The sequence below is a fragment of the Chelon labrosus genome, assembly GCF_963514085.1.
Source record: "Chelon labrosus genome assembly, chromosome: 6".
NCBI lineage: Eukaryota > Metazoa > Chordata > Actinopteri > Mugiliformes > Mugilidae > Chelon > Chelon labrosus.
The window spans coordinates 20,330,406-20,344,245 of NC_140342.1; the positions used below are offsets into that span (position 1 = coordinate 20,330,406).

The 13,840-nt window shown below is 43.0% G+C and overlaps 2 protein-coding genes across 6 annotated transcripts in view; both read right to left on the reverse strand.

Moving 5' to 3' along the window:
• LOC311489504 (retinal-specific phospholipid-transporting ATPase ABCA4-like) overlaps nt 1-1,172 on the reverse strand; it is a 36,567-nt gene extending 35,395 nt beyond the window's left edge. The window contains exons 1-2 of the mRNA XM_084546616.1: nt 362-1,172; nt 81-174 (exon numbers count right to left, since the gene is read on the reverse strand). Coding sequence (XP_084402742.1) covers nt 81-174; nt 362-427 — 160 coding nt within the window. The 5' untranslated portion in view covers nt 428-1,172. The remainder of the gene's footprint in view (nt 1-80; nt 175-361) is intronic.
• A 2,168-nt stretch (nt 1,173-3,340) lies between these two features.
• The window catches only part of LOC311489815 (rho GTPase-activating protein 29-like), a 28,940-nt gene continuing 18,440 nt past the window's right edge, over nt 3,341-13,840 (reverse strand). For 4 of the 5 annotated variants that reach the window (XM_084547098.1, XM_084547102.1, XM_084547101.1 and 1 more), the window contains 15 exons: nt 13,376-13,440; nt 13,144-13,254; nt 12,961-13,041; nt 12,385-12,552; nt 12,126-12,263; nt 11,398-11,585; nt 9,954-10,123; nt 9,452-9,586; nt 8,923-9,021; nt 8,101-8,264; nt 7,801-7,989; nt 7,534-7,671; nt 6,444-6,676; nt 5,748-6,048; nt 3,341-5,346 (listed from right to left, as the gene is read on the reverse strand). In XM_084547098.1, coding sequence (XP_084403224.1) covers nt 4,141-5,346; nt 5,748-6,048; nt 6,444-6,676; nt 7,534-7,671; nt 7,801-7,989; nt 8,101-8,264; nt 8,923-9,021; nt 9,452-9,586; nt 9,954-10,123; nt 11,398-11,585; nt 12,126-12,263; nt 12,385-12,552; nt 12,961-13,041; nt 13,144-13,254; nt 13,376-13,440 — 3,386 coding nt within the window. In that variant the 3' untranslated portion in view covers nt 3,341-4,140. The remainder of the gene's footprint in view (nt 5,347-5,747; nt 6,049-6,443; nt 6,677-7,533; nt 7,672-7,800; nt 7,990-8,100; nt 8,265-8,922; nt 9,022-9,451; nt 9,587-9,953; nt 10,124-11,397; nt 11,586-12,125; nt 12,264-12,384; nt 12,553-12,960; nt 13,042-13,143; nt 13,255-13,375; nt 13,441-13,840) is intronic. The other variant, XM_084547099.1, reaches the window with a different exon arrangement.

A 13,840-nucleotide genomic window follows, 5' to 3' on the forward strand; every position in this document is an offset into this window, starting at 1 on the left:
CCAGGATTCAGAAGTTAGGAAAACATGTTTCAATGCAAGAGGGCAATGATGTCTGTTCTTAGTAATGCATTCAATCTTACACTCATGTTGTTGGTACAGTGGATTGGCCTTCCTCAGCCACACCAGACCAATAAATAACAACACCGGCCAGAAGATCTCCACGAGGAAGCGGATCTAGACAGAAGCAGATGCAACAGTGAGAACATCAAGAACAATACAAACGCAACGGATCAAGGTCTACCTGCGCGTGCTGCATCAGAGAGATGTTGTTGTTGCTGCGGTTTACCCGATTCTATTGGATTGCTTCATGCTTAACAGCGTTCCTAAATGCCTCTACAAACCTCACATAAAGAGTTCCTACCTTCTGTCTCTTGCGGAGAGTCCAGTTTTTCCACAGCAGCAGGCTGATTTGAGAGCCTGCCTTCATCGCTCGGCAGCTCAACCCCTGGATGGGGTCATCAGACTGTGATAAAGCTGCGGGTCACGACACCAGACAAAATAAATCACGTTATTATCAGTTGTAAGAAGCACTCGCACTTGGATCTGGGCTTGAGAACACCAGGGTTAGACTTGATCTTGCGCCAGATTTATTTAAAGTTCACCCAGGCTATTTTTTCTCATCGTCGAAAGGGTTTCACTTTATTGTGTATTCGGACAGTCTTGTGGTTTTAAAGGTACTTTAACTTATATATATATATATCCATAAAATAGTTATTTCTACATCTAGAAAGACATATAGACATGTATGACATGTTTGTTCTGGTTCTGGATTTGACCTGAAGTTTCCTTAAAGTTGACCTGACCTCACCTTGGCATAAATTTGAACCAAACTGTGGACAAACCATCATTCACACCACTTCTGGAGAGCAAAAATTTAGCAAATTCTCTCAGGCTTCATGTACAATATGAAGGCAAAGCACACAGGAACACACAATGCTGTAACACCAAACACTATTTTTAAGAAGATATAAATAAGCAGGACTTTATGCGCGCACGGACACGGAACTGCACGACTGAATTACGAATGCAATTTGTATCGACGATGTCCAGAAGATTTACCCCAAAAAGACAAATAATAATCAATTTAGGGAGTTGCTGGAGAAAAATTGCCACTGGCACACAGAGGTTACGTGCAGACTGGAAAATCAGAGGATGTTCGGACGTGGAGAGTAATTTGTCCAGAGCGACATGTCCGACAGATTACTGCTGACTGCCAGACTGAGCATACAAGGACATAAACACTTGTCTGGAAAAACAAGAAGGACACTGTGAGACTTAAAACAAGAAGAGAGAGAGAGAGAGAGAGAGAGAGAGAGAGCGAAGGCTGTTATTATATGTCTGAGACTACTCATACAGTAATTATAAATTAGAGGCAGAATGGTTTTTGAGGCAAACACGTCTCATCGTCGATAAAAACTGCTGCATGTAACTAAAAAAACAAACAAAAACACCCTTCAACAGGCGTCCGCCGGTATCCGTCATAACATTATGTTTGGATAAAAACACAGGAAGAGACTCAAACTGTAATTAGCAATCACACACCTGTCAGCTCCTATGTGATGCTCAAACACATTAAACAGGTGGAATAAAAGAGTAAATCCTTACCTCTTATTGAATCATGAAAAAGTCCAACGGCATCTAGAGAAACAGCTTCACAAACATGCTGAAGTAACAGGAAACATTAAGCAAGGTAGAAGAGCTCCGCATGAGCTGCCCACTCTCTCTCCTCTGCCTGCAGGTCAGCAGCACTCCTAATCTGATTGCTCTAATCTCCCAGCTCAACATGGGCAGGCAGAAAAAAGACAACAGTCATCCATTTTGAGGCAGAATTAGGGGGGTATCTGCTGGAGAGGAGAGGAGGAATCCTGCTGGAGAGAAAGGTTGTCCTGCGCTGGAGGTGGGGCGCACCATGACAGCGGCAGCCAGCGTCTCTGTCAAAAGATTTACCTGCACGGTCGTTGTTGTAAGTCACTCCGGGAGACGGCTCCCGCAAAATAAATCAAGAGGAAACTCAGGAGCTTATCAGACTCAGAAACAAGAGGGTCTGTTTCAGGATTTGTGTCGCACACGTCTGAAATGACTCACTCCTGAGCAGCTGGACAAGGTGGAGAAGGTGACATGGGTAATTAGGAGAGGAGAATGTGAAGCCTTGACAGTAGCACATTAAAAACACTTGAAACATTTGTAAGGGCAGACGCAGGTCTAACAGGATTGAATGTGAAACAGGGGATAACTTCAAGAGGTAGTAGTACAGTCCATGTAAAGTTACCTAGGCCACTCAAGGCTAAGAAGGTTTCTCATAAACTGACCAGCCTTTACATTATGACCACTGGCACGAGAAGTGAATAACATCGACCATCTTGTGACAATTCAATGTTCTGCTGGGAAACATCTGGACCCGGCATTCGCGTGGATGTTACTTAGACATGTAACATCCACCTAGACCAGACCAGGCACCCCCACCCCATAGCAATGACACCCCCAGCAGGATGCAGACTGACACAGGCACACACACAAAAATGGTTTAGGAACAACTAAAAAAACATGAAGAACAGCACAAGGTGTTGACCTGGCCTCCAAATTCACTAGATCCCAAACTGATCCAAGTATCTGTGGGATGATCCACAGAGGCCCCTCCCCTCAACCCATAGGACCTAAAGGTCCCCACTAATAACATTCTGTTGCCAGACACATCAGGACACCCTCGGAAAGCCCATGTCCATTCTCTGATGAGTCACAACTGTTTTGGAGGCACAAGGGAGACCTACACAATATTAGGAACATGGTCATAATGTTATGCCTGATCGATGTATAGTAATTCAAAAATAAAATTGTCCCTTTCCAGCTACTTAGGTCGTTGGTTGCACAAAACAATCTGAAGACGTCACTCTGAGCTCTTAGAAATTCAGATGCACTTGTTCAGTATTGTCTGGGATTAGCAACAATACCAGTAAACAGTGTTGTCTAAATGATTAACTTGTAAATACAAAATCTGAACGAATCCATGGACAATAAAATATGCACTAAGGCGGCTATGGAACAGCTGGTGTAAACAACAAAGTAAACTTATGTCTACAGGAACACTGAAATACATGACAAAATTGTTTCAGACACAACCCTGATTCCCTGAGACACAAACATTGGATTAGAACGGAAACTTTTAGCGAATTAATGGAATTAAATTTCATGAAAAGCAAAAAGAAAATAGTTTCCGATGTTATTAAAGTTGAACTTCTATTAAGTTTTTTTAAAAACATCTGTAATTCCCAAATTGTCTTAATAACTTCCTGAAAAAATGTAATTTACTCCTTATCTTATGGACAACTGACAGTGTACATACAGTATATGACACGGAGTAAATATAGAATATAGAAATAAAACTGAAGAAAGTGTCAAATATAATCCTGGAAAAAAATACAAACAGAAATAACAGTTTAAAGTACATTTTTTTCTTTTAATTTGCAGCAAGAACTGTTGCATGTCATCTTTCGTCTGTATAGTCACAATAATGCGATGAGGCAAAACGACTGTGCCAAACACGGCGTATGTATGAATGAATATAAAAAACGTAAACAGATACATAAGGTTTACATACTGAGAAAAGATGTACCAATCACAGGCTACAATGGACACAGTTAAAAAAAATTCTTTATAATTAAGAACCTCATGTTAGGAATACTTCCCGTCTATTCCACGTGGAATAAAATACAGAATTTAAAACGAATTAAAAACAACATCAGAATTTGAACCTGCATTAAGTGCATTGTGTGTATCATATCGTTTTGCAACAGATCAAACATTAAACAAGTGATAGGCTTACAATTCTTCAGAAATCCATTTTGTGATTGGCAATTTTTCTTTGACGAGTATTTAAAAACGCGACGCTAAACATTCAAGTTGGCATCAAACCTTCAGTATTTGCTTGTTTTGAATGCTCAGACCAGCCACTGTTGTTGACACTAGGACTTTAACATGTAAAATAGAATATATTAGTACTTAGAACACTTTCACGGTTTATTTTCACAGGCCTACATTTCCTCTCATTCTCCCAGCTTCTTGATAAAAATCCCCAGTATACACTATGGCACAGATACATTAATATTTACAGATATAATATGTTTTTTGGGGTTTTTTTTGGTGTCAGACAAAATGAGCCTCCCTGTGTTCAAGCCCCTGCAGCTGCCGAGGTCTCAGTCTTTGGTAGACGGGTTTAGTCTCGCTGGGGCTGAGGTCATCGGGGCTGCTGGGGGCTGGAGACTGCGGGGGTGAGAGGGTGGAGGAGGTCGAGACCCCGGGGTCAATAGCACTGTCAGTGGAGTCCTGTGTCTGGAGCTTTGTCTGCTTGGGGCTTGTAAGAGGACTGGTAGAAGAGGCTACTTGAGGAGGGCTGGTGGGGGCGAAAGATGAGGTGGTGGTGGTGGTGGTGGTGGGGGCGAGGGATGAGGTGGTGGTGGTGGTTGTGACGGTGGTTACAGTGGTAGTCCAGTTTGGAAGTGTCCTAGCTCGGCTGTTTGCGGTAACGGGGGGCTTGTAGAAAGTTCCGGGAGGAGGCTGCAGAGTCCTCGGCGCCCTGAGAGTTAGTGGAAGCTTTGGGGAGCTGCTGGACTCGATGACTGAATTTTCAGAGTCATTATCCCTTTTAGAAGTCCAGGCAGGCTTGGCTGACATTGTGTATGGGCTGTTGGAGAATACGGTGCTTACAGTACTTGGGGTAGAGACCACAGAGGCAGACACAGTCGGCCCAACAGTGACAGGCATCGTCGCCTTCACAGGCGTAACTCCAGAACTGGCAGATGGCAGGTTGGCCACTATCATAGCAGTCCTGGGTGTAACATCATAGTGCTTGTATTTCCTGTCCCACGTTCTCCTCTGCATAGTCTGTGTGTCAATAAAGGGAGTGATGTAGTAGGTGCTAACCCTGGATGAGCGAGTTTTCTCCGGCTCTGGCATCTCCTGTATGGTTTCAGTGACGGCGTCCCGCCCAGCAGAGCTTCCCTCGGTGCAATCGGCGTTGTTTCGAGTATTCCTTTCCAGCATCTGAGCAGGGTTAGGCAGGCGTTCCAGCGGCATGCTGATCGGTCGAGACACATGTCTGGCACGCTGGGCGCGGAGCTGGACCTTCGGCGGCCCTGTGGCGGGGGCGGGGGCGGGGGCGACGGTGGTGCTGGGACGGCCGAACACTAAGGTTGACCGCTGGACTTCTGCTTCACTAGGAGCCTGGATCCCGTTGAGTCTGTCCAGCGCCGAGACCTCTGCTCTGTTTCTTCCTGGCTGGACCTCGTGCACCTCATCCAGGATGCGTGAGGACGGGATGACTGATGAGTATCTTTTGTACACTTTGGCACTCTGGAGGGACATAATGGATAATCAGGTTACAATCGCAGCAATGACCAAACGAAGCTGTATCCACAAAAAACCCAGACAGAGCCCGCTAGAGGAGGAGAACAGGAAACATCTTGTTGAAACAACTTGAGTGTGTTTGTCCACCATTCACATGGCTCCACCCCTGCAAGTCCAGTAGTCATACGGTATGCATTAATATGTTATCTTTATGTGGTCACATGCTGGTAGTGTTACATAACAAGATAAACCCGATTAAATAAAATATGTCTTTTTGGCACCAGTTTGTTTGTTGAGAGTTCTTGAATTGCTGCTGTCATTATTTGTCCACTATTTGTAACTGTCAGGCTGTATTTTTTCACTTGGCTGCTCATATTCACTTATGTACAACGTTTAATGCCCCCTACCTCTTTGATATCCATCAGGGAGGTAGAGTGTCTGCTAAGCTGCTGCACCTTCTCTTGTGGGGTGAGTTTGGGGGACGCCTGGCTCGCGGTGGCGATGTTGGAGCCGGGCAGAAGGGATCCGTCAAACACCGTCTTGAAGTGTCGCACCAGCTGCTCCACCATGAGCGCCTGGTACGGGTAGTCCACCAAGGAGGACAAGGACACCTCCGCGTCTGTGTGCCGGGGCTTCACCAGAGTGGGGCCGAAGATAATGCCGAGGTTGCTCGCAGTCATCTTGTTCTCCTCCGCCTGTTCAGTGACTCTGTGGTTGTAAAGAGTAAGGATTTAGTTTGCAAATTCTTTTACAGGGACTTTTGTATTACATTTGTATTACAGAAATAATCTAAACTTGGTACAGGAAGCGACAAACGATGAAAACACTTTTTAGTTATGCAATGTTCTAAAAGTTGAGAACTAAATGCTTCTATTCGTGAAATGACGTAACACATACTATTCATTTTAAAACTACTGGTGCTGGTTAATGAAGACTATAAACGGGCCTTTGCGTTTTCACGTACTGCGTGTTCCTCTGTGTTATGGGGAAGTCTCAGTTTCCTTATGTGTGCTAAGAGGAAGTTTTAAGTGTATTCGTGAAGCGAGCAGCAGTTACATAATCACTTACAATAAAAAGACTGGATTTCAGTTTACAGCCGTTACCTGTTTAGATGGGCTATAAGGTAGCGCAGAGTCCTGTAGTTGGCCGCGGGCAGCTGGAGGAGAAGGTCTCTAATCTTGAAAATGACTCTGTTCAGCTGAACGCTTGGCCCAGCTTTCTCCACTGTCTGAGTGCTCCGAGCTTTATCAGCCTCCTCCACTATCACCCTCTGGCACTCTTTGGCCAAGCCGATGAAGTCGTTGTAGAATCGATACTGGATCAGTGGCTCTGGTAACTGTTTGAGTCGAACAGTGAGAGAACATGTTTTAGGTTCTTACAAGTGGAAAATGTCGGATAAGTAGTAGTATACACCTTAGACTTAGACTTTATTCATCCAAAAGGGAAACTGCTTGGTCACAGTAGCTCGGTTGCACATAAAAAAACACTCTTGAGAACCACAAGTAAAACTAAAACTAAAACTAAATTAAAAATCTAGTAAAATAAAATGAATACCTTTTCACGTATACTAAATGAATATAGTAAAACCTTAAAGATCCAACAACATACTTCTAATAGGCGGTTTATGCTTGTGTGTTAAGTTGATGCAGAGGCTACGGCGACAATGCAGACACCTATGCAGAGCCTTTGCAGTGCCTAGCGGTGTAACTGACGTGCACCTCCCAAGAAATGTAACGACACGGTGACGCAGCGTGCGAGAGCTGTGATCGGTCTGCTTGGTAGTAGCGTGTTTACGCTTTAGTATTTCCGGCTGCTTCTCCATCTCTGCAATTTTTGAATTGATTGTTTTGGATTGATAAAGAATCATTAAGGTTAACCGAGGAGGTTTGGGGATACAGACATTTGTATGACTCATGTTCAGCGAAATCCGGCCAAAATTTTGGGGAAAGTTCCAGTCGCCATTGTTGAAAGTGAAGCAGGAAGTGGATAGTGAAGCAGAAAGTAGAAACCAAAATTAACCCGACTGGCAAAAAAGACACAGCAGCGACTAGAGTTTGGGTGGCGTTTTTACAGAGCGAGCCAGACTGACGAGCGCACAAGTATAAATGGCTCGCACCGGTGTTGCCTTACGGCGTCTATGTCCCGCAGAGGAATAAACTCTGCTTAAGTGTGCACTATGCATTTAAGTCTCACCTGTCTCAGGTAGAGTTTGAGGACATTGCTGATGTCGTGAGGCGAGAGCTCAGACAGCTCAACCAAGTCCTTCCCATTTTCAAACGCCTGACAGAGCTTCTCCACACGTGATTTGGCACCATTGACACGATAAATGCCCTGTGAAAATAAAAAAGAAGGTACATAGATTTTTAATGTAACACAAAATTATAGGACAGATATATAACCCAAACTATAGTATTATAAGGTAACATAACATATTAAAGTAATCTTTAAACTAAAACTTACCTTGATGTTGAGGGCTCGGCTCTCAATCTCAGAAGTGCACTTCTTGATTATAAATGGGACACCATCCGAGCTGTTTTTTGATGCTTGGGCAAAGTCAATACCAAACAGCTGAAGTCTGCCCTGCAGCTTTTTATGACCACACTGGATAGCAAGCGTCTCCAGACACTTCTTATGGCAGGCCAAGGAGCACTGGCAAAGAGAAGAAGATTTATTAATACTTCAAAGGCACAGATCCTTTAATACTTGTATTTAATCCTTTAATAACATGACCATTTCTATAGCATACTGTGTGTAATGTACCTCTTCGCACTCAGCACCGTGGAAAACGACCAGACTGTCACACTCTCTGCACTTAGACGGGGCTCGTAGTTTTCTTAGCTTATGGGTTTGGGCGGCTTTGGACATCTGAGCATTTCGGAAGGGACCGGGTGAACTGGCCGTCTCTGTCACCATCTCTGCCAGACCTGAAAATCGGGAGCAGCTGATGAGAAGAGCGCCTAGCATGCTGCTGAGTAATTATCACAGGGAGACTGATAATAGTTTAAAGCAGCCGAAATCTAACCTCACCACACTTTGCAAAATAAAAGCTTGAAGTAGCTTTCCTTTCCTTTTATACTAATAAACAAAATTCAGAAAGTTGAAAAGGTTACAAACTAAAACATCAAATTAACTTGCAGCACTTGGGTTTAAAAAACAGAGAGGGCCGACAGAAAAGCTGTTTGGCAGCTTCAGCTCACAATGAGAAAACAAACACACCGACAGGGAGAGGTCAACACAGATACAGGAAGTGTAAGCTGAGACCGTACGCCAAAACTAACATGACCTCGATCTGCATGGCTCCATGGATGTTAAAAAAAAAAAATTGATGTAAGAAGATTTGGACCAGTACAACAGTGCAGATGTATCACACATGACACCGAGCTGTGCGGTGCTCTCTCATGTTATTTCTCCTTCTCTTCCTCAACTTCCCTGTCACATAAACGGATACACTGACTGGCCGTGCTACTGCAGACACGAGTCCAAAATTAGCAAAAGACATGAGCAAACAATTGCCTGAGCAGAAAGGCACACACAAACTACACTTTAATAACGACAGAATACACAAAAGCAGACAAGTCTCACCATTATCTGAGGGTGATGGTGGCTCCCTCTCATCCAGATCATCAGCAGATGACATGGTCCCAGTGGACGGAGTTCGAGGCAGCCGCCGTTTGAAGTCACCTTCACAAATAAGGAAGCCATTAATTTTTATATACAGGAACAATGTGACTGATTACAGTTTTACCGTGGACTGAAACAAGGTCAATATTAAACAGACAGAAAAGCTGGAATGCTCTACATGCCTACATTTTGTGTTGAAAATGTTATGGCTTTGGACGTTGTGGTAAGAACTTCCAGCTGAGCAGAATAAAGTGAGGAAGTCAGACTCAAAATATTCAGTTTGTTTATGAAAACAAGCATTTTTCTGTCGTTATCTGTTCACTGTCTTTGTCGTCTCACTTAAGAGACGTTTTTTGGGTGTTTTCCCAACATGAGATCATCTGCACAAACGTTTCACATTTGCATTCCTTATGTATTCAACATTTTCATGTGCAAACAGCCTCAAGACTTTTTTCTTACAAATCTGCATAATAGTGTAAAATCCTCTTACCTGGACTAGCAGTGGGGGAGTCCATGGATCTTGACTCACTGCTGCCTCCAGCACTCTCCGAGTCACTGCACATCCCGCCCTGGCTTCCCTGACTACTGGAGGTCCAGGGTTTCAGCGGGGCCTGGCTTCTCAGCGCTGCAAACACACACACACACACACACAAAGGCCACCAGTCACACAGAGTGACCACAGTAATACAGCTAAATAACAGCTTTTTGTTTGAGATATACTTAGTTTTTTTTTATTTTGAGACACAAGCAGTCACACTGATATTCCAGACTCATGGTGAGTAAGCCACACACGACAGCAGCTGTTTTGACTTAAGTATTGAGAACATTTCCATGACTCAGAACACAGGGTAAGTCCCTGTGTGAAGATATGGACATGTCCACAAAATCCACAGACTGTTGTAAACTTCCCAACCTCAATGCCAATCATTCAGGGCTTATTTGTAAACCAGTACAAACTCAAGCTGACATGTAATGTATGTTTGAATACATACCTTGTATGTCTGTGCTGCTGTTGGACCTCCGCTCACTGATCTTTGCAGGCCGTTGGAGGGAATTGTCCATGTCATCTCCGCTCAACACCTCACCAGAGGTGATTGATGCCTGCGACAGGTTGCCGTGGGAGGAATGAGTGCTGCCCACTGACCTTTTGTTGAACACAAACCTGGAGAAATAAAGTCGACATTTAAGGTTTGGCGTGATGGATTTAAGGGTAAGAAAGTTTTTTATTGTCCCATAGGTCAGCATTATTAAATTACACAGGGAGTATCTGTGGGGGTTTGACAGGACTGTTGATCACCACCAGTGACTCAACAATCACTTAACCAGGAACTGAAATTTCTGGCTTTCATTTTCTGGGACAGAATCTGTTTGCCAACGCATAGCACTAACAACATAGGCAGTCTAATAGGTGATTAATGGCAGGACATATTTTATTAATCGGCTTAAACAGTCATCTGCTTTGTATTATTCCTCTTTACAACACAAAAATGTGACTACAGCTTGCTATCTGTCCATTAGAGACCTCTCTGTTAATAAATGTTAATGTTAGTCACACTAATGCTTGTTTCGATTTGTTCAGAGAAATCATTAAGTTTTTCAAGACTGAAGCCGAAGATGAGGAACAGAAACTGAAATGAGATCCCGCAGCAGACCACTACAACACTTAATTTCCCGTTAAAAATGCCTTCATAATAACGAAAGTACTATCTCTGTGGCACTGGATTTACATCCCAGCAACAATTTTTAAATCACTGTCAACACCTAATACCAAACAGAGCCACAACATCGTTAACCGTACAATTAACTTAGAAGTAGAGACTGAAGCTGTTATGAGGTATTGCTTATTTTCTTACTGCTAATGAGAGTGTATGTGTGGGAAGCCATTTGACAGAGCTTTGACAACATAAGTAGGGTTTTAGGGACAGCTCCAATGCAGAGCCAAACTCTCACGCTCGCAATCTTCCCTGCTGCATTCAGCCCGCGCCACAGATATTTCCTGAGGAAGGGCAAGAAATTCAACACACGTTCTATCTCTCCTAGATTCTCTCTCTCTCTCTCTCTCTCTCTCTCCCTCCCACTCTGACTCACTGTTAACACTTGCTGAAAGAAGAACTGAGCGACTTCAAAATGGGTGGCAACGGCTTCAGTATATTTCAAAACACACAGTCGTTTTTAGTTTAACACACCACAATCATCTACAACTACAACTGCATCAGACCGGCTCAGGTCACACTGACTCTTTCATGTCATTTCATGTGCAATAATCTCTGATGACTAACTTTAAATGATAAACCATCGCCAGAGTGAAGCGACAAACTGAGGAGCTTTGACTTTGATTATGTTAATTTCCTGTTTTGCATATCAGTATCCTTCCTGGTTGACTACAGATTCAGAAGCATTTCCAGAATGCATGTGTGCATTCATTGCCCATGTTACCTGGAACTGTCAGAGGAGATGGAGTCTGAGTGAAGGCGCTCTTTGGGCAGATGTTTAGGCAGGTTCCGGGCAAATTCAGCATAGCATTCGCCTGGCTCATACAGCTTGGCGCCGTCACTCAGGGCCTGGAAGTGGGCAGGAAGTGACACGGTCTGCGACTGCTGCATCTGAAACCAGTTCACCGTCACCTAAAAACACAAAGGGATTAGTCAATAAAATCAGAGAGTGAGTCACCGAGTTGATCTTAATCTCAATTTCAGTATTAAATACTAAAGTGACTGTAAACAGATCAAACAGCACATGAACAGGTACTATGGTTTCTGTCCTTCTCATTCAATATTTCAGTCCAAATAAGACAATATCTAAACACTGACTAAAAAGCAAGCATTTAGAACAAACTATCAGTATTTGACACAATCCTGACATCACATTTCACTACTCAGTACCATGGACATCATCCTAAAATGATGTCATTAGTTCAATAATATAATTAGCTCAAATCGTAGTCATTTTATATTGATTGTTGGTGATTTTGACAAGAAAAAAAATCATTAATATATCATGTTACCATCAATAAATATCCTGTAGTTCGGGATTAGTTAAAGTGATTTGTTTTTTGCTTGTAGAGCTACAAATTTGTACAACTGCATTGGGCAGAGTCCAGGTTCCTCTCTCATTTCATCTCCCTGTGAGTTAGCTGACTAATAAAAGCTTAGACTGGCTCTCACAGCTTTGAGTGTGAGGTCACACTGGAAGATCATCTCCCGGATCTGAGTGAGGATGGTTCTCTTAGCGTTGACCAGATCCATTTTTCTGACGCCTGCGTCAGCCTTACAGGTCTGGTACTGGTCCTGCGCTTCCTCCGCCTGCCCCAAAACAATGGACAGAGAATATTGTAAGGACGTGGAAGAAAAGAATTCACCGTTCACACGAAATTACTGGTGTCACCAAATGAATCTCCTTGTTTCTTTCTTTCCTCCTGCCCACCTTCTGAAGAGCCTCCTCCTCTAGCTTCCTTTTCTTCTCCAGCTGTTTGTTTCCACCAGTAGACTGCTCCTCCTGGGAGCGGTTTGTGGATGATTGGGCTTTCTGGTACTCATCCCTCCTCTGGGTCTTAAGCGTTCGTGCCTTACGCAAGGTAGCGTCTGCCTCTTGCTGCCAAAACCACACAGAAAAGCCACATAAATCACGTGATCAAATTGTGACACCGGTTTCATCGTGAGTATAATCAGACACACCTTTGTGGATGATAAACAAAGCTTGTGACATTTAAAAACAGCCAATGCCGAAAGAGTAAGAATTCATGAAAAGAATACTTTTGAGAGAAACTAATCAAGCAGAAAAAACTCATGCAAAAAGCTTCTATGTGGCTGTGGCTGTATGAATCTAACTACGTTGCCCGTAAATAATCTTTGCATATCCGACTCCTGGCCTTCTGACAACATTGCAACATTTACTGTGGAATGCTGACTGGTCTGTAATACAGAAAGGGAGGCTGATAGCATTGCTACTGAGCCAACATCAAGTAACTACAGTGTATCCATACAGGAACTCTTCACATACCATCTTCTTTTGCTCTCTCTGCCACTGCTCCTTGATGTCTTTTCTCAGCTTGTCCAGTTCATTCTTGCGTGCCAGGAGAGGCTGAAGGAAGGTCAACGATTAGACTGAGGTATTTCAACAAGATCTTTTTTTTTTTTTCATGTTTAATCTCAATAGTTGTCAAGTTCTTCTTGCCGCGCTTACCTGTATGAATTTATTCGTTTGAAGGGCCACCGCGTCTTGCAAAAGCAGCTGGTTGTACTCAATATCGTTCTTGAATGTGGAGATGTAGATATCACTGAATGGCATGTAGTCCTTGGAGAAACAATATAAGGAAATTAATGTTCACATAGTGTATATGCTTCACTGTAAATGTGGCTGAAACAGTAAATACCATAATAAAGTAAATATTGTTCAAAAATAGCTCTGTGGTTACCTGTTGACTGGCCAGTGCCTTTGCAGACTCAGCCATTTTGGTATAGCTTTTGGCATACTCAATATCTGGAGAAAAATAAATGAAATAAATATGTGTCATCTGAGGGTACAGAGGTAGACTCAAAGTAACTCACATTTCATATTCATGAGGTAATACGCCAACTGACTTTGGTTATTACATTGCACAAAAAATAGATTAAGATTGCTCAGAAGACGTCTAACTGGAACAGTATGGCAAATGGTTTTAGTATTGATATCTAATTGCAAAATAAATACATATTGTATGAACACACAGTCAACATGCAGCCCTCTACGGAACTACTGCTTGTTGATATAACCAGCTAAATATAGATAAACTCTTAGACTATACAGACATGATAAAAGAATAGCATATTCACAATAAGGCCTGACAGACAAAATTACTTTACTATAAAGAGCTACAGTCCTCATTTGAGGCTTACTTACT